This window comes from Otolemur garnettii, unplaced genomic scaffold (assembly GCF_000181295.1).
Source record: "Otolemur garnettii isolate 467f Iridium unplaced genomic scaffold, OtoGar3 scaffold00146, whole genome shotgun sequence".
NCBI classification, from domain to species: Eukaryota; Metazoa; Chordata; class Mammalia; order Primates; family Galagidae; genus Otolemur; species Otolemur garnettii.
Window position 1 is genome coordinate 1,513,191 of NW_003852541.1, and position 20,616 is coordinate 1,533,806.

The following is a 20,616-nucleotide window of genomic DNA, read 5'->3' on the forward strand; positions in this document are numbered from 1 at the left end:
ATGTGTCCAGCCTGGGGTCACGGCCTGAGAGAGGGAGCTTTGCAATGAGACCAGGCTCTTCCTTAGAGTGGGCTCTGTCTGCAGCAGACCCTTTGCCTCATCTGGAAGGGTGTGGGAATGGAGCACACATCCCTCCCTCTGGGTTTCCTGTGCAGGTACATGAGGAGATATAAAGATGCCAGGTTCTAGCTCCGCATGGCAAAGGTCACTTGTACCTAGGAATCGCTACTTTAGCTGTGGTAACCACAGCTGCAGCCCTGCTCTCCAGGGGCTGGTGTGGGAGGCCAGGTGGCCCAGTGGGGTGAGCATAGGCTCTGAGCCAGAGCCAGGCTGGAACCTTCCTTCGCTTCAGAGCTGTGACCCTGGAGAGGTTATTAGACTTGTCTGTGCCTTAGGTTCTCTGAGAAAAAAATCATAGAACTTACCTTAATATGTACAAAACACTACACTAGTGCTGAGCACAGAGAAGGTGCTCAACGTGGCTGTGTCATGGTTCCTTATTCCTGGCCACAACTCTATCCCTGTACCGGGGTGGGGACATCATGTCCCGTAGATTCCTGATGCTCTATGCCACTGATTAATTTTGAGAAACAAAATCCAAGAAAAAGGAACTGGATGGCAAGTAACAAAGGCTACTGGTCAGGGAAACACGGTTTGAATGTCCATCCTCAAGGGCCATGGGCCACTCCGAGGGGCAGGAAGAGGTCCCCAGCTTGTGCTGCCTCCTGACTCTTCCTTGGAAGAAGCTGTGACCCAGAGCACCTGCTCAGCGGGGCTGTGTCCCAGGCATGCACATTCGAGGGCTGGCAGACACATGAAGGAAGCATGCAGATGAGGCAGGATTGTAAAAATAACCAAAACGCAGGTGGGCAACCCCAACCACGGAGGGCCAGGAGCCCGAGAGGCCCTCCTAGGGTGCGTGGGGTGGTTATCTTTACAACCTGGGTGGCAGCATGAGAGGCAGGGCAGACAGAGGGCGAGAGGTTACCTCAGTCGGCGTTGGCGAGAGCAACTGAGGGGACTGTGGACACAACACACGAAGTGGCCTGTTAGTCTGTGGCATCAGGCAGTTGGGGGAGAAGGGAGAGTTTAGTAACTGGCCAAAGACACTGGGCACAGTGTTCACACAGCAAGACCTGACTGTCCAAACGGGAGAAGAACTCAACTACAAGGGACAAAAACAGGACCCCCAAACCACCTTCTTGGAGAAGTATGGTCTCAGGCACCCAGAGCAAGAGGTCCTCAGGAAACCCATTCCATGTCACTGAGACCTTCTCCACCCTGGCCTCCCCCATGCCCTGCCTCTTGTCCTCCAAGACATATCGGTTCCCAAGGAAGGTCCTTGGTTCAGGCCTTGGGGAGCATAGCCTACAAGCCCCTCACCTGGGTGTGCTCTGGACAAGGTAAAAAAGGGGGCCCAGCATCAAGAGGGGACCCCACTTGGGGACCTTAGGGCTTGGGGTTATGCCTGGTACCTCCCATTATGGGGGCAAGCACCACCCATCCCCTGCAAATGTGTGGCCAAGACTCAGTGAGGCAGTGTGGAGGCAGAGGGACCTGGAACAAGGCATCACCCTTGCAGGGTGGGCAGGGATTAGGGAGAGAGCATGTGCCCCACGCAGCGGTGGAAGGAGCCCCATCCCTGGATTGTACTGTTACCATGCCAGCTGCTGGGCTCTCTGGAGGCCACAGGCTGCCCTGCACACAGCACCCTCTGGCATTGGAAGGCCTTGGGGAAGTGATGGGCCTTAGGGGTGACTCACTTGGACTGTCCTCAGGCACTGGTGTTGGGGGGCCTCAGAGTTAGCACACCTGACCCAAGACCCTAGGCACTGTCCACCTGCTGAGGCGGGCCCCTTAGGGACAGCTTTCCCAGCTGAGGATAGGGTCCTAAACACCAGGTGCACTTTGTGGAAGAGCAGAGAGGCCAACCCAGGTGCCAGGGAGAGGGAGGAGGATTCCTGAGTCGCACACACAGCCCTCCCTCCCTTCCGCTCCCTGCCATGGTGGCAGGCCCTGGGTCGGGAATCATCTGTGCTCACTCACATCAAGTCATGTGAGCAGGGCTGAGTGTGACAACAGCCCACACCCAGCACTTCTGCACGCACTCACGGCCCCCACGTGCCCTGCCAGCTCACACAGGTGCACACTTCAGGCTGCGTTTGCCTGACGCCGCACAGCTGCGGGAGGTGGGGGCCTGAACTAGCTCGCTAGACTTCCCCACGTCTTCTGGGAAGTGAACAGTTAAGGGAACAGCCAGCAAGCCACGTGGCCTTTGGGGGAAGAAAGGACTGGATGTGGGTGTCGGCTCTGCTGCTTACTGGCTCCGGCACCAAGCCAAGTTGCTGGAGCTCCCTGACTTGCTCCTGGGCCCAGTCTGGGCGAGACTGATGCTGGCCGATGGAGGCCTGTGGTGGGTGAGTGCAGACAGGCTGCCTCCTGCACCCCACCAGCCTGTCCCAGCGTGAATGGTGCTTGCTGCTCCCACCCATGGGGCACCTGCCAGCCCTGAGCTCTTCTTCCCCTCCTGCTTGGCCCTTGGGCTCTGTCAGCAGGGCCAGGCTGGGCGCACTCTGCATCAGCCACATCGAGCTGCTGAAGTCTCAAAATAAGGAGGTCCAAGGGAAAAGTATTTGAAAGAACTGAGTTTTCCTGCCCAGGGGCACCCCTGTGCCCAGGTCGCCCATATGCCAACAGCTGAGGAAAGATGGCTCTTCCACTCAGGCAGCCACAGTGACGCTGAAACTCAAAGTCACAAAAAGAAAAGTGGAAAACCAACAATGAATTCTACATTAAATGGAGAAGAGCAGCTGTGACGTCACCAAGTAATAATATACACTGTCGGCAGGAACACCAGGAAATCACCTGTGGTCCAAACAGGTGGTCAGGTTGGCTAAAGGAATCCTTGGGCCACCACAGTGAGAGTGGGGGCAGCCTAGAAAGTCTGTGCAATGGAGAACGGACGCCTTTCATACATGGAAAAATAACCCAATACTTAAGAAAATTAAGAGATTTTAACTGAGTTTCTATCATTTTTCCTAAACCCCAGCATGCTTCCTACTTTCTGCTCCATTTAATGAGTCTTTCCAGACTCACTCCTTCAGCAAGGGGCCAGAGCACACTGAGAACTACTTAAATAGGACGTGCACAAGGTTATCTGAAGGATTGAGCATAGCAGGAGAGCGGTGGAGCAGAAGTAGGCTGTGTCCAAGTGGTCCCGGGAGCCTGGGCAGCATAGGCAGGGCCGTACCTCACCGCAGCTCTGCCTGTCCCCCACGGAGTGGCTGATGTAGGGTGAATAGGAGATCATGTCGGGGCGGTCAATGTCATAGATGGCCTTGTTTTTAGGAAGGGCAGCCAAGTCCCTGTAGTCAAGGATCTCACTGCCAAGCTTTGCCTGAGAGAAAGAGCAGAGGGAGGGCGGCAGTCAGACTCCATCCTGCAGGGCAGTGGCCCCCAGTGCAGACCAGGGCCTGGGAATACCCCAGATCTGGCAAAAGCACAGGGGAGTCCCCAGAGCAGGAGGGAGCCTGGGTCCCAGAGGCCCAGCCATGGAGGAGCCATGTGGCCTTGAGCAAGCCTCAGTTTCCTCTGTACGTAGTGGGGAAAATGATCACAGGGCAGCAAGTGAGGGCAAAGAGGTGAATGTGTGACAGAAGACAGTGGGACTCACACACAGGTACGGGCATGTGTCTGTACATCTTTGTATAGTGCAGAGACACGTACATGCCTGCACCCATGTGGATTAACTGTCCTGCAGGATTTGCGGGGGTTCTGTCCCAGGATTCCCCCAGATATCATAATCCATGGGTACTCAGGTCCCTGACACAAAGTGGTGTAACGTTTGCATGTAACCTGCACCCACCCTCCCATATAATTTAAATACAGTGTCACCCCTAGGAAGAGCTGTAGGAAGGTTCTCAACCTTCCTAATGCCACAATGTATTTTCATTGTTAAAAAGGGGCCGCAACCCACAGGTTGAGAACCACTGCTCTAGAGGACTTACACTACCTAATAGTTAAAGATAAATATTGATATACTGTATTATTTTATTCATATTTTTATTGTTTTTTCCAGAATATTTTCAATCTGACGTTGGTTGAATCCATCAATCCATGGATGTGAAACTCATGGATACAGAGGGAGATGCACACGCACGCACATACATGTATACATGTATAGGAACACACATGTGCACCATCTGCACCCACATATACACCTGCACAGAGAACATGCCTGTTTCACACTGTGGGGACACAGACACTGACACCTTACATACCACTGGCCCTCACATGCCAGCACACACGTGCACACCCATACTCGGGCATCTGCACACACCCACGCACTGACACAGGTGCTCACACATACTCACAGCACACTTCCTTACTGGCACACACTTGCATGTACACTCACCCCACACACAGCACACACAGCACCTGAGCCTGCCCAGCGAGCACGCATTTATGTGCATTCCCACAGGCCCAGGGACAGCTGCGCGGAGTGTGTTTCCCACTGCCCAGGGATGGCTGCTCTGAGTGTGTGCATGCATGAGGGAGTGGGTGTGTATGAAGACACATATATACGTTTTCAGGCTGTGCATGAGTCTCACTGCTGTCTCAGAACTCACCTCTTTGACACCACAGCTGTCCTGTGATCATCTCCACTGAGGCTTCCTCAAGGCTACAGGTTTGAATACACACACTCACAGCGTTTCTGAGCACTCACAGGGTCATACACACTGGGCAAAGTGCCAGACATTTGACAGGCGGGCGGGTTTACCACCTGCGTGGGGCTCAGGATCACATCTGTCTCTCCCCCTCTGGCCCACAGAGGGCGCTCACTCGTGCTTGCTGAGCATTGCTCAGGAGAGGTCCACCTGGTGGGCGAGCTCTGCGCTGCTCTGTGTCCTTCCCCCTGTTACCCCACATATCACATGCTCTGTCCTCCTGCCTGTCCCTGGGGCATTTTCCTGCCCCTGGTGGCTGTGTTGCCTACACTTCTACATCAGCCCCTGCAGGCCTCCCCTGCCAGAAATTCCTCTAACAAAACCTCCTGACAGCAGCAGCAGCCACTGTGAGGTCTCGACCCTGAGATAAGTGCTAATCTATGCCCTTCGTTTGCTTACAAATCACCACAATAAGCCCATGAAGGGAACACAGGCAGTAACTCCTCTCTTACTACAGATGTAGAAATCAGAGCCCAGAGGAGCTGAGTAACTTGCCCAGAGTCACACAGCCAGGGAGGTGTAGGGCAGGAGGTACCCAGGCTGACTCTAGCACCCATGCTGCCACCATCCTGCTCCTTGGTCCAGGTCCCACTTCCTGTAGAATGTCTCACTCTTGCTGTAGCACACGGCTCCTCGGCTGAAACCTTCCAGGAACACCCTCCTTGGCTGGACAATGCAAGTCCTCACCAAGGCCCCCAGACACAGCCTTCACGTTCCCAGCTTGTTCACCCTATGGTGTCTCCTCCCAGTGCCCCCAATGTGCCAGGCTTAGCCCCCACTTGGTTTCCTGTATCCTCCAGGGTCTCACAGCCCCTGGTCCACTTCCTCCAGGAAGCTTTCCCTGACCACTAGGCTTCAGGGCTTCCTTGAAACATTGGGCCTTTTGTGAATAGGACCCCTGGCTGCCCTTTTGGAGACCCAGGCAGGGTTCAAAACCTGGGATCAAATTCTGAGCCTACCATTTAGAACCATGATGATCTATCTCTTGTTGGAATCTTTTAGCTGCTAATCTCTGCCTTCAGGAGAATCCTAACTTAGGCCCTTGCATGATCTGGTCCTTGTTTAATTGCTTATCACTGCCACTCGCCATAATAAACTCCCTACAGGTCCCAATCACTCAGAGCCTGAGGGCTTTGCCCAGGCTGTTCCCTTCCTGGGATGTGCCCTTCCAAGCCCTCCTTCCCTGGCTCATCCTCCAGCCCTTCCAGGTTCAGCTGAGGATTCTCTCCTCTAGGGTACCTTCCCTGGAGCCTCCTCCTCATCTGGGTTAAATTTCTTCCCTTTAAGCAAAGATGCTTTTCTATGTCATCCCCTGCAGGGCCACAAATCATTACTGAGTTCCTCTCTCTAACTTTGAGCTTGACAGCAGACTTGTCAATTGAAAGAGTCAACCAAGTATTTGCAGAAGTTGGGTAAACTCTCAGGGCCTTCCTTCTGAGAGTGAGGTGCCTGGAGTGACATTTCACAGGTCCACATCCTCCCTTTCCCACTTCCATCCCCTCTCAGGAGTGATGATCAGCAGTGTTGGCCTGTCCCGCCAGCTTTCTTAGCCCAGCCCCTGACAGCAGCGTGCAGGGATGCCACCAGCCTTCACGCCCACCCACCCACCCCCAGCAGTTTGCTAAGTGGCCTTGTAGATCTATTTCCTCCCATGCCAAGTCCTTGGGTAGTTGCTGTGACAACAGGCTAAGCTCTCTAACTGGCAGAAGGCCACGGGGGTGTGGGGGAAATGCACCAGTGTTTTCTCTGTTTTTTTCCTTCTCATATTCTGCCCAACACAATAAACAATAATATGGCCACATGTGACGTTATCATTACAATAGAATCCAGGCAATAATAATCTATAATGTAATAATGCTGCTTTTATAGTATGCACGGTGAAAAAAGGGTTACAAACTAATATGTTCAAAATGACCTCATGTTGTTAAAAAAATCACACACACGTACAGAGAAAAGAGACCCAAAGGCTGCACTGCATAGCGTCAGTGGCGGGCGCTCTGGCTGGCGGGATAATAAATAGTATTAATTTTCTCCTTTGTGCTGATCACGATTTTTTCAAAGAAAAAATGCAGACTACTTTTGTAATGGAAAAAAAACAGCAAAACAGATTATTTCAAAAGCCCATAATCTATTGAGCTCCCACTGTGTGCGTTTTTTGCCTGATGCCAACATGAACAAGGCACGGCCTCTGAGGGCAGCATGGAGTGGGCCCCTCCCGAGGCCACAGTGTGCCTAGCCCCTCCCAGGTGCACACTCAGTTGGTGCAGAAGTTTCTCAATTACCAGTATCCCGCCCTGCTCCTGGGCATGCATCTCACCTGAAAGCTGGGCATAGCATCTGCCCCATCCCTCCCATGGGACAGAAGACCCCTGAGAATAGGGACACCACCTGACCTGACCACAGCTGGGTTCCCAGGTCCCAGCCTGGGGCTTGGTTCTGGGCTGTGCTCATAACTATCTGATGCAAGAAGAAAGGACCCACTATCTCTGTTTTCAGCACTGGGCAATAGGGTCCCCTGGAGAAAACCCAGTTTGGGGGGTCACAGAGATTGGGGTTCAAAGCCCGGCTCTGATACTTCTTATCTCATGGCCACAGGGTCACTACAATTCCTAATCCCTTGGCAAATGCCAATTTGTTTTTTTAAAAAGCTCACGTTAGATGAATAGTTACTATGTGCCATGGAGTTGACATCAACAGCTGCCGCTGCTGTGTGCTTACCGTGCACTAAGGCCTGTGCAAAGCACTTCGCAAACCCAGAGCTCAGAAAACAACTAAATAAGCAGGCTGAGGGCTTTGAAAGAAAGGCCAATGGGAGACTCAGAAGTCTCTGGCCTTCTCCTGCTCTTGTCTCTCCTCTATTTCACTGTCATTAAATAAGTTTATTCTGCTCTTTTCTTGCTAATCTGTCTTTTGTTATGGGAGTGTTGTCCATGACCCATGCAATGGGTGAGGAAAGGTATCACAGCTTTCCACCCTACACAAACATTACCTCATTTAAACAATAATAATCTTAATTATTATTATTCATGATGATGGTGATAGTATTGTGAGCTGAACTATGTCCCCCACCCAAATTCCTATGCTTATAAAGTCCTAATCCCTAGACAATCAGAGTGTGACAGTGTTTGGAGATAGGAACTTTAAAGAGGTCATTAAGTTAACATAAGGTCATTAGGAGGGCCCTAAGCCAAGCTGCGTGGTGTCCTTATAAGAAAAGGAGATTAGGACATAGCCATGCACAGAGGGACAACCATGTGAGGACACAGGGAGAAGGTGGTCGCCTGCAAGTCCAGGAGAGAGGCCTCGGAGAAATCTGCCTGGCCTCCACGGTGATCTGGGATATCTAGGTTCTGAAACTTCAAGGTAATAAATTTCCATTGTTGAAGCTGCCCAGTCTGTGATACTTGGTTCTGAAAGCCCCAGCAGGCAATCACAGGTGGCAACAACATGACAGTAGCAAGTATTTCCTAAGCTCCTCTCCTGGGCTGGGGCTGGGCTCAGAGCCTCAAAGGCAGCGCCTGGACAGCTGTGCTGTGCTCTCCACAGCTCACAGATGAGCTTTCAGGGTTGCAGGTTGGGTAACGCCTCACCTGAGGCACACAGCAAAACTGGGGACTCCAGGTACCTGTCTGAGCCCCAAAGTGCACACCCCAAAGTACCATAGTGCCCTTTATGCTCTGGGCTAGCAATGTGTCACCTTACCTAAGGACTAGTACCCTTACTGTCAGGGTCATCAGGATCAACGCCAGGGATGCCCCTGTGCCCAACTATCTTGAGAGATTAAGAGTGGAGAAGAAGGGCGGCGCCTATGGCTCAAGGAGTAGGGCGCCAGCCCCATATGCTGGAGGCGGTGGGTTCAAACCCAGACCCAGCCAAAAACCGCAAAAAAATAAAAAGAGTGGAGAAGAAGCATACAAAAGATTGAACCCAGCTGGATGTGGTGGCTCACGCCTGTAACCCTAGCACGTTGGGAGGCCCGGGCCAGTGGATTGCTTGAACTCAGGAATTTGAGACCAGCCTGAGCAAGAGCAAGACCCCATCCCTACTAAAATAGAAAAGCTAGCCAAGCATTGTGGCAGATGCCTGTAGTCCCAGCTATTTGGGAGACTGAGGCAAGAGGATCACTTGAGCCTAAGAGTTTAAGGCTGCTGTCAGCTGTGACACCAAGGCACTCTACCCCAGGGCAACAAAGACTCTGTCTCAAAAAAGGAAAAGATTGAACCAATCCCCATTGTGACACAGATACCTGAGGTCCTGGCCTAGGTGTGTGTATGGCAGAAGTGACTTGTCCATGTCACCAGCCCTTTAGCCAGTTCTGGTGGTAGAGGGGGCCTGCATGTCCCCCTCTTCCATGGTATGCCATCTATTACTATTCACCTTGGGGCTTTCAGCTAGACGAGAAATTTTGGTATTGACATAAGCAATGTCAGCAAATAATAATCTCCCATTTCTAATCTTGCCACTCAGGAGAAATCATTGTTAACAGCTTGTTAAAATGTTTCTAATCATTTTTATACTTATATGTGCATATGCATGAGGGTGTAGACACACACACTCTGAGGAAAATGGGATCACACAGTTTATAGCGTCCTTCACAGGTTCCTTCCGGGGAACACATGGGAAAGGCTTTGTCCATGAATATGCACAGCCCTGTGCTGCTGTCCACCAAGCTGGCATGTCCCGCCTGGGTGCCTGGCAAGCTCTCTATCAACTGGAGAGGTGATGTTTGTGCACCATTACAAACAGCTGTGTACGCACCACTTTGTGCTCTGGTCACCAGTTCATTGGGGATGAGTTCCCAGGGGAATTGCCAGGTCAAACAAATATGTCCGTGTTTTAGGCTTTCAGTCAGCCTTCTAAAACCTGCACCGAACTCTGTGACGAGAGAGCTGGCCCCACAGCAGGTGCCCCATGAGACTCTCCAGTCTCCAGGGCCAGCTCAGCAATGGCACCAGGTCCCCTCTTGCCTCTCCACCCTCCTGCCCTGCCCGCTCTCCATAGAAAGGTACAACTTACATAAATCACGCGGCTTGGAGACCCTGAGGTGCTGGAAGCAGGTACAGAAATGATGCTCTCTGAGGAAGTTCTGGTTTCCTGAAAAAGGAGGGGAGAGAAGGAGATGAAGGCAGAGTATCAGGGTTCACACTCCAACAGAAGTGCTTGTCAGGCTGCTCTTTTTAGTTGAGGGTTGAAGGAATTCTTAGAACAAATGCATAGGCCCGAGGGGATGGCTGGAAAGCTGTGACAAGACGACACAGGGCCTGGTGGTCCTAGGTGAGAGAAACTGCAAGGTGCTGGGCTGGCTGCAGCCCCCTGGCAGCTGGTCCTGGGAAGGGCCTGGCCCTCTGAGGGTGAGAGCCAGCTGGGCACGTCTGAGCCTGGGCACACTCCAGCAGCTCAGAGATGTCACTGCCCACCTAGGAGCCTGTGCTGTGGTGTCTTCCACTGACCCCAGGTCTCTGGAATCACTCCTGCTCCTGTTGCCACTCTTTGGGACCATCTCCAGCCTGACCCCAAAGCCCGGCCTTTCTCAGCACCAGGGGCACCTGCTGTCCCCATGTCTCAGAAACAGCTGCTGAGCTCCCCGACTGACCATTCTCAGCATTGCACCTGTGGTCTCATTCCAGCCTTCTTGCTGCCATCACACCTGCTACCTGCTTGTGCACCCCTGCTTGTGTACATGGCTAGCGTCTTAGCTGCTTGAGCCACGGGTGCTGAGCCTGGAGGTAGCACCTTTAAGGAGGTAACTAAGGTAAAATGAGGTCTGCAGGTGGGCTCTAGTTCAATATGCCTCGTGTCCTCATAGAAAGAGGAGACTAGGACACAGACACAGGGACAAGACGGACATCTAGACGCCTTGACCTTGAACTTTCAGCTTCCTGAACCCTGAGAAGACACATTTCTATTGTGTAAGCCACCAAGCTGTGGGACCTTGCTAGGGCAGCCCCCGCAGGCTAACACAGGCTGCAGCTCGAGCCCATTCGCCCACCTCCTGCAGGTGACAGCCAGTTCCTACACCCAGCAGGCCACCAGGATCAGACAGGGGACCACATGGTAGAGAGTGGGACAAACCAGCAAGGCATTTGGGGTTGTACCCCGACAAATGTGATTGAAGATTTTGTTCTGCTTCTAGAAAGGAAAGAGAAGAGGGAGGGGGCGTGATGTTCAGGCCTCCAGCTCTGCAGCCCCTCTGGCTCAGCTCAGCACAGCCCCTCACTATGCCTGGCATCTCCTGCTCCTCCTTCAGGACCAGGCTTGGCTGCCATCTCCCCCTCCTCCTCCCCCTTGAGGCCTTCCTGGCCTCCCTCAGCACAACAGTCGGGCACTAACTCAAGGATTTGTCTGTCCCCTGGAATGGGGCTTCTGAAATCCAATCAAGGCTGAGTCCCTGACCACACCTCAGACAGCATAACACCACATGCCACCTGCAAAGAAGGTGGGTGACTCCAAGGCATGTACTGCTGTCCCTAGGGCAAGATCACAAGTTTTATAGGCCAAAAATGATCATGCCTAAATTTTGTACGTTAAAAATACTCTTTGAGTTTCAGCTGCCTTTTCCATAAAATGAAAGCACCTCCCAGAAAGTAGCTGTTTGTTTCTGAGGGCTAGATCAGAGATGAGGTGCTTAGCACTGAACAATTCTCATGACTACTATTTCAGCTCAAGTTGGGCTTATGAGACGACCTTGACAAGGAAAGCCCTTTCTTCTCTGCAAAGCAGAATAACATTGGGGATTTTAAGCAAAATGTTCCATGTTCCCCTAAGCTGAGTGGACCAAGAGCATTGACAAGAATGTCTCCCAGGAATACATTACAAACTCCAAGTGAACTTGGGCACAGATGGGTGGTTATGCTTAGGAGGAAGGGAGCTCTGGTGGGTTTCAGCATGGGCCCTGGAGGCTGGTTTGCTAGGAGCAGGTTTGAGGCAGGTCTGAATGAGAGGCTGGTGTGCTGCCACTCCCCTCTCCGGTCCCAGCTCCGTGAGGAGGAGGAGGAGGAACAGCTGCCCCAAGCTCAACGAGCAGAAGGAGCTGCACAGAGGGCATTTTCCTCAGCAGGAGACACTGGAGCTTTTTCTGACTTTCTACTGTGACTCCAATTTGCCCAAAGGAGCTTTGCAATGAAAGTCCATATCCTCCTCTTCAGAGGCAGGAGTGCTGGGAGCTCATCCAGCTCCAATCCCCACCGGCTTCTCCAACTTCTCCCTAGGGATGCAGCGATCCTACAACAGTGACAGGGACGCCTGATTCCCATTAAGGTCGACCCCTCTCAACTCCATGTTCAAGTCTAGAAGCTGAGGCTCAGAGAGGGCTAATAAGTTGCCCAAGGTCACATAGCTGGGATGAGGCAGAGCTGGACTCCGAGGCCAAAGCTTGTTCTATGACTCTTGGCTGCTGCTGAGAATTCTAGTAGGACATTCCTGGTCACATTCACCTAAAATGGCCTTGCTTTTGGCCTCTTGGGCAGTCTTGACAAGGCCGTTTCCTCCCAGCCTCACACCCACACTGACCACCAGCTCTGGCCTCTGTACACAGGGAGGCCTTATTCAGAAGGAACACAGGATTCCTGCCCCAAAGTCACCCAGCCTCTAGCTAGAGTGAGAGCCTGTCCCTGAGGCCACTGTCACCATTCCTGGGGCTCATCTCTGGCTACCCAGCAAGCACATGGCCACCCCTCCACTCCATGGCCCTGAAACCCTGACATAGGACTCAGGGCCAGGACTGGGCTGGGCTGCAGGTCACAGCTCCGGGGCACTGGCTGTGACCCCCAGCCCACCTGGGCTCTGCCCTCCCTGGCTGACAGCCCAGCACCCTGTACCTCAGAGGCTGCGGTCCACACCTGCCTTCCCTGCCAGACAGGGAGCTCCTCCGTATCCCAGCCACCCAGCTTCAGAACATACACAGTAGATGCTTCGTAGCTGTGTGCTGAATGCCCATACAATCAAATGCCCAAGGACAAACTTGGGACCACACCCTTGGCAGATGTCCAGGGACATCTCACAGGCGGTACTTGTCCTGAGGCGCTCCCATCCTGAGGGGGTGGGGCAGCCTTGCTGTCAGGAATATCTTCCAGGCTGAGGAGACCAGTGTACCACCCACCCTCCTCCCCGCATCCTCGCATGGATCTGGAGTGTAGGCACTGGCCTCTCCTGCTGGACAGCAACCCTGAGGCAGGGGTGGAGCTGGCTCCTCTGTGGGTCCCGAAGCCCAGCAGAGGGCCCGTTACACAATTGCTGAGCACAGGTGCCAGACCGTGTAGCATTTCTCCTCTTGATTATTGGGTAATGTGGCAGTTTCAGCATTAATAATGCTGCTGCCACCTCCTGCTGCCTTTCTTAGGGGCTGATGGCCCATGTGAGCTGGCCAGACCTGCCCACTCTGTAGGCAGGTGTCTTCAGGCTGCCCAGCCTCTGCCCCATTTCCTGACCAAAGCCAACTAGTTCTCTTTTTAAAATAATTGTTTCAAACTCATCTGTGAACAACAGAGCCCAGGAAGCTAACTCCCTACCCAGGCCCATGAGGACAAGGACCCCCTTCTTCCCTGTCTAGGCAGTATCTGGCTATGCAGAGGGCCTCCCCACTCGTGGGTCAGTGACCTGGAGGTCAGCAAAGCAGGCATCAATGCTGAGGGCGGAGTTGCTGCCACCAGGTCAGCCAGTGCCCAGCCTCCTGCACACCCCAGAACCAGTGCTACAGCTGGTGCAGGACACTCTACCCTGTCTTTGAGGGGACCCAAATGTGGCCTGTGAGTCTTCCTCTTCTACCCTGTCAGTTTCAGAAGACAGGGTTTCCTCACGTGTGTGTAAGTGCCAGGAGCGCGATTTAATAGCCAGGCCCACTCAGACCCCTTCAACAGGCCTCTTTCCAGACAACACTCAAGACCCCAGGCCTCTTTAGAGTCTCAGGCCATGGCTCATTGAGGGCAAGAATGCTGCCCTGCTTGTCTCTGAGGCATGGGCAGCAGGGGATGGTTGGGAGAATGAACCATGAACCCCAGCAGCCACTCCAGATAACAAAAGCATTGACACTGCACTACAACTTACTGCCCTCCCCACGGGCAGGGTTCACTATTCCGCAGCTGAAGGAGGCAGCCAGATGCAGAAGTACTGAGACAGGGTCAGGGAGTCATGGAGCAGCCTCTGCCCAGGCCTCTGGCTGCCAGGCTTCCCCCGTGGCCCTGCCTGTTCCCTGCCGACTCCTCCTGCAGCTGCCCTTGGGACTCTTCCTTCACTCTCACCCCCACCTGCAGCTGGGTGTCTTAAGTGGCCAGGACACACTGGTCAGTGAAGGAGCCACCCTCCCAGGGTTCATGACACCAGTGTCACACAGCATAGTTCAGAAAATCCTGCTCCTGAATTCTGTCCAGACCCCGTCAGACACTTGAACAGAGCGCTTTGTGCTCTGCGGGCTCCACTGCTGTGTCGCCATTTCTCAAAAAGGAGCCCTCGCTGTGGCTACAGGATGTCTGCATCACTCCAGACCCTCCAGGTAGCTATTCAGTGGCCTGGGTGGGGCTAGGAACCTAGTGGGGGAGGAAGCAGGAGGTCAGGGGTCCTGGGGATGGACCAGGATGTGGCCTGACCTGGGCTGTAGGGACGCCCTTGGGCCACAGACCCTGAGACCCTAAGCCAGATGGGGGCCTGTCCTCTGCCCCGAGCCCTGTGGCCTGAGGCTCGTGGTGAGGGCCTGCACACAGGCACCTGGTCTGTGGTTCCTCTGGGCTGCATTCACCCACTAGATTCAGTTCCTTCCTTCATTTAACAAGCACCAAGCCTCTGCCACATGCCAGGACTCCTGCCAGCAGCTGGGGATTCTGGAACAAGAAATGGACCTCAGTGGGGATATCTGGCATGATCTGATGGGGTAGGGGCTCTATGACGTAGCACACAGGTTCCCTGTGAGCTATCTAGCTGGCAGGGGTGGAGTGAGGGAGGATGTGAGGTGATAGGGAGCAGTTGGCAAAGTCTTCAGCGATGACATTTATGGTGGGTCTTAAAGGCTCCAGAGTAGTCTTCCAGGATGCAAGGGGAGGGTGGGCCTGCCTGGTAGAAGGAACAGCATTTGCAAAGGTGCAGAGCCCAAAGAGGGCATAGTCCAAAGGGCAGAGGTGCACTTGCATGGGGGGAGCTGGGCTCCAGGTGAGTGGGTGGCAGCGGGAATTCCTCTCTCCCTCCAGGCACCACTACTAGCCTCCTCTTAGCTCCTAGAGCTGGCTGGGCTTCTTCCTGCCTCAGGGTCTGAGCACTGGTGCTGGCCCTGCTGACACCTGAGCACTGGTGCTGGCCCTGCTGACACCTGAGCACTGGTGCTGGCCCTGCTGACACCTGAGCACTGGTGCTGGCCCTGCTGACGCCTGAGTACTGGTGTTGGCCCTGCTGACACTCCTGCCCTCATCATGGGGGACGCTCTTGCCCCTTTGCTCTAAGCTGGCTTCCTCTGAAGACCTTCTCTGACCTCTCATCTAATGTGTTCTCCCCTGCCAGCCTTCTTAGGACATCCTGTTGGCATCCTTCAGCCACCTGCTGCTGCTGTTTTCTTGGTGAGGTGTGAGTTTCTGGGGTATAAGCTCCAGGGTGGCCAGGCGACCCCTGCTTGCTCATGACTGCACCCCCTGTGCCTGGGGCATAGCAGGGTGTCTGTGCAGTAGAGGATTCAGCCTATCCAAAGAGAGGTTTGGCCTTGCTCTCTGTTTCTGGGAAGTAATCTGTGTCTCACCTGAGAGGAGCACCTTTGTTTGAAGAGAGGGCTGGCCATGCCTGTCCATCTTAGGGTGGGGCAGCCAATTACATGACTCAGGGTGGGAGGTTTGGGTTACATGGTATCCCAGCTGGCAAGTGGGATCCACCAAGTAGGCCATGAATCAAACAACCAATCACACCTATGCCTTGGAGCCCCAATAACACCTCAGGACACTGAACTTTCCTGGCTACCAATGCTCTGTGTATTCTGTCCCATGGTGACCTGTCCTGACTCCTTGGGAAGAGGGTGACAGAAGCCTGGTGTTTGGGACTCCCCTGATTCTACCCACATGGCTCTCTCCTTGGCTGACATCACTCTGAATCCTTCCTCAAAATGAACTGTCACTGTGAGGATGCTGCCTTCCATGAGGTCTTGAGACCTTCCAGTGAATTATCAAGCCTGAGAGAAGTTCAGAGGAGAGCCCTTGAACTTGCAGTTGGTGGCAGAAGTGAAGGTGGTCTTGGGGACTGTTTGGGCCCCTCTAATGGCAGTTATTCCCGAGCTCTCACAGCCATTGGTGTTCACAGAATAAGTGAAGAGGTCAGCAGGGCGTGTGCACAGAGGCTCCTAAATGTCCCTTTGCCATGGTTTGAATGTGTCCCCCACAGAGCTCACATGTTGGAAACATGGTGGCCTTCCTGGCAGTGTTAGGAGGTGGGACCTTTGCAATGTAATGGCGCAATGTAAGAGCTCCCCCTCATGAATGGATCAATGCTATTATTGCAGGAGCGGCTTGGTCATTGAGGGAGCTTAGCCCTCTTTTTCTCTCTGTCTTGCTTTACTATGGCACCGTCTCACCCTCCTGCCTGCCACTCGTCTGCCATGGGGTAGCCCTCACCAAATGCTAGTACTGCAATCTTGGACTTCTCCAGCTACAGAACAATGAGCCAAATAAACTTCTTTTAAAAAATAAATTACCCAGTCTGTGGTATTCTGTTACATCAACAAAAAACAAAGACACTCCTGATCTACCCTGCATCACTGCTCTTCCGAGCTGCCTGTGAACCTGTCACCACCTTCTAAGCCTTGTTGCCTCCATCTTGCAGCCCATGCAGCTGGCCAGTGTCCTCTAATTGCATGGAGATGACACCTGAACACTGAAAAATACCTCGGAGAAACTAGTAAATTCTACTAACCTTGTTTTTGTCTTCAGTTCTGGCGGCTTCTCGGCAGGCTGGATGCCAGATGGAGGAACCTGTTGACAAATTCCCAAAAGGGAAAGGATTACAGTGACTTCCCATGACAGAGCGGCCCAGGCAGAGAATCAGAGAAGGGGGCCAGTCTATGTGGGGCCACTCACTTGAATGCCACCCTCCAAGCGGTCCCTGAGCACCTCTCCATGCCAGAGTGGCACTGGGCAAGGGTCATCCAGATGACAATGCCTGCCCCAGGGGGCTCATAGCCTGGTGTTGGCAAGGAAAAAATGGGCAAAGGTGCCACTGTTTGCTAACTGCTCCCAGAGGAAAAGGCACAGGGTCCTGAGGAACCTGCTGGGAGTGGCAGCCAGAAAATGCTTCTCAGAAGAGGGTGTGTGTGAGCTGGCCTCAAGCTCAGAGGGAGGGGAAGAGAGAAAAGGCTCCCTGGGCAGAAGCCCACCAAGGTAGGCTCAACACTGAGGCAGTGGCCGGGACCCTCTGTGGGCACAGCTGGGACTGAAGTTGGAGTGGGGTCCAGCCTTGGGGAGGACTTTGAGGGTGGGGCTCCCAGCTGAGAGGCAGGAAGGGAAGAGCTCAGGTGGGAAGCTGGCCTACTCCTTAGGGTGTGGAGTGAAGAACAGGGCGTGGGGTGGGAATTGGGCATGAGCGTCCAATGTCAGCCCGACCCTGTCACTAATTCACTATCTCTGAGGCTTTCTGTGCCTCAGTTTCTTCGCCTGTCAGCTCTGCCCAGTCACTCATGTCAACAGCCATTATCCTCCACATAAAAAGGTCGCCAGGGACCAAGCACCCCTACATCCCTGGCATTCTGCTCATCTAATTCAACCTCAACCTGCCCTGAGCCTTTGCTTTTGATCACCTAAAAAGAGAGCGAATAATAATCTTGCCTCATCAGGTCACTGGGTGAATTTAATGAAACAAGTAGAGGTAATGATTGGAAAAGTGGGTGGGGAGCTGCATGCAAATGTAGCCGCATCACATGACCATTCTCAGGCAGGGAAGCTTAACGCATGGCAGCTCCCCTGCCCACCTCCCAATTCTTCTTGCTTCTCCTCTCAGGTGCCCCTGAACCTCAGCTGTACCCGCTGCTCCCTGAGACCACACATCTGCTGCTGCCAGGACTGGGTGTCTGGTTCATTCTCTCATCTGCCACTCCCAACCCACTCGCACAGCCCCCAACAAGCCCCGCAGACCGGGCACACAGAAGAGGCTTAAAGCCATGTGTAGAATCAAGAACTCAGCCCATTCCCTGCTTGCAAAGCCTTCCAGGCCATTGGGTTCGATCACCACTCCTCCCTGGGAGCAGAGTATGTCTGTACAGAGCTCTGAGAGACTGTGACTGAAGCTTATGTGCGTGTGTGCATCTGAGCGCGTATGAAACATTATTTTCTAACTTTTTTATGATTATAAAGGTAATAGACTTCTGCTGCTACAGTTCCTTATTAAAACTTATGGAAACCTACGAAAGTATCAATAAGAAAATTAAAATCATCTGTAATCTCTCACCCACTCTTTGCAGGCCACCTTCTGGTATATGTGGGCATTCTAAACGGAATGCGACCCACGTGCACATACATAGCTTAAAAATCTCTTGAACATTTCCTCACAATTAAATATCAAATAATGCAACTTTAGAAGCTGCTTAACGTTCCATCGTGAGGATGGATGTGAATTTATCTCTCCTCCTCTCCCTTGTTTATTTGTCAGCAGCACCGCAGGGCTCCAGCATTCTTCCCAGAAATGGAGTCTTGGCTCAAAGGGCAAGGACAAGTTCAGGCTCTGGAGAGTTCTGGCAATTCCCATGTTCACCCCCACCAGCAGGGTAAGGGAGCTGTTCCCTTGAATTCTCACAAACACAGGGGCTAGGGCTTCCTTTTCATCTTTGTTGCCTCAGTGGGAAAAAGTAGTATCAAGGGTCATTTTAATCTGGGCTCCAGATGTCAGTGCACACCCAAAGCATGGGTGCAGGCGCTTCCCAAATGGGGGAAGGAGCCTGTGCTGGGGGCGGGGGTGGAGCTGAGGCCCTGGGGAGCGCCTGCACCCATGCTTTGTGGGGCTCCTATGCAGACACTGCACCTGTCGCTAACATCTGCCTGGGCCCCGACACCCAGGCAGGCCAGGCAGAGGGCCTTGGGTGGGATGAGCAGGTGGGGCAGGGGCCCCATAGAGGCCACTTCATAGAGCAGAGCTTGACAGTCACCACCCTGGCCTGACAGATTGGGAACTTCAAGGCCTGGAGGGGGGTGGGTATGGCTTCAACACCCTACAGATTGTCACAGCAGGTCCCACTTTAGAAATGAACAATGTCTTTGTTCCTAAGACCAGGCTACTCTGGACACAAGCTCACATCCCAGGCGGCTGTCCCATGCCATTTTGCATGGCCTCAGTAGGGCTGTCATCTGAGAGCACAATGGTGCTGACACTGTGGGGCCCAGCATCCCTGCCCCAGTACTCCAGTGTTGCGGGGTGGGCCCAAAGGATCCCTTCACAGGCTCTCAAGCAGACTCAAGGAACAAGGGCAACACTGGCGATGAGGCCATCCAATCTGATGTCACCCACTGGGCTCAGCTTCAGAAAGGGAGCCCTGTCTGACATATAGCCCTGAGAGGACAGCCACATGAGGTCATTTGGCACCTGCAGGAGGCACGCATGGCAGATGCCACAACAGTGGCTGTCTTGCCACTGGCCCAGCCCACCCCAGTCTGCCTCTGGGCTCACTAGAGAAGAAATCTTCAAAAGGAAGAAGTGGCTACAGAGAAGTCTTGATACCAGAGTCATCCTTGCCTGGGTCCTGGGGATGCCTTCAGTACATGGACGGCTGTCCCACTCTCACTGGCCCTGGGGTGGGGCCCTCCAGTCAGGCTCTTCTAAGAGCTCTTCTCAACTGGACCTTGATCTTGGCCTTGGTCTCAGCCATCCCCCCCCAACTATGGTCTTAGTCCTGCCTAGTCCAGGTACAACAAGACTCCCACTAAGTCAGTTTAGCAGATTCTCAACCACCCCCACCTTTCAAGGCTAAGTCCTGGGTCTGACTTCAGCAGGAGTCCCACCATCTGCTGGTAGTTCCCCTGTGCCGCCGCCTCCCCTGCCTCTTGGAGATAGCTCCACACTCTTCCTGTGGTATTCGGAATTAAGCCCCTTCTCTCTCCTGACTTCTGCTGTAACAGCCCGAACTGTCTTCCTTACTGTTTTTAACAAGTGTCAGAATAATCTTCTTTACTAGGGAGGGCTCAGGGAATGGGTAAGCACCAGGTGAAGGAGTTATTGCGTGACAAAGCAGAGTGTCACTCTCTGTGCTCACATGGAGAGAGACGGGTCGGAACATGCCCCCTAAACACAAATAGGAGGCCAGATCATGGCGCCCCAAACATACCTCCCTGGTGTAAAGATTATTTTGAATGAATTATTTGAGCAGATTCAGGAAAGCTTTGAAAACCAAGTGGAAGTGACTCTTATGTGAGGGAAACTGACATCTCTGAAGGACAACTCCTGCATGGCATGGAGAAGGACATTGACCCGTCCATGGCAGTGGAGAAGGAGCCCAGCAGACCCCTGACTTGGCGCCCCAGTCTCGGCAGAGCTACATCCCTTACCCTCCTTTCTCTGCTTCAGGAACGACAGCGTCTCTGCCAGAAACCAAAGCTGCCTCTTTGTGGTTTGTTCTTGCGATGTACTTATTTATCTGGACATCTCTCATGCTCAGTATACATGTTTCTCTGGACCATCTCTCACGCTCAGTATACACGTTTCTCTGGATCATCTCTCACTCAGTATACACGTTTCTCTGGACCATCTCTCACACTCAGTATACACGTTTCTCTGGACCATCTCACACTCAGTATACACATTTTTCTGGACATCTCTCACACTCAGTATACACTTTCTCTGGACCATCTCTCGCACTCAGTATACACGTTTCTTTGGACCACCTCTCACACTCAGTATACACGTTTCTCGGGACCATCTCTCACACTCAGTATACACGTTTCTCTGG

At 53.2% G+C, this 20,616-nt stretch overlaps 1 protein-coding gene across 1 annotated transcript in view; it reads right to left on the reverse strand.

Annotated features, from left to right (window-relative positions):
• Positions 1-20,616, reverse strand: part of ABLIM2 (actin binding LIM protein family member 2) — a 189,812-nt gene that overhangs the window by 61,876 nt on the left and 107,320 nt on the right. Inside the window, exons 8-10 of the mRNA XM_023518759.1 lie at positions 16,602-16,660; positions 9,744-9,821; positions 3,251-3,397 (exon numbers count right to left, since the gene is read on the reverse strand). Of these exons, the coding sequence (XP_023374527.1) occupies positions 3,251-3,397; positions 9,744-9,821; positions 16,602-16,660 (284 nt within the window). The remainder of the gene's footprint in view (positions 1-3,250; positions 3,398-9,743; positions 9,822-16,601; positions 16,661-20,616) is intronic.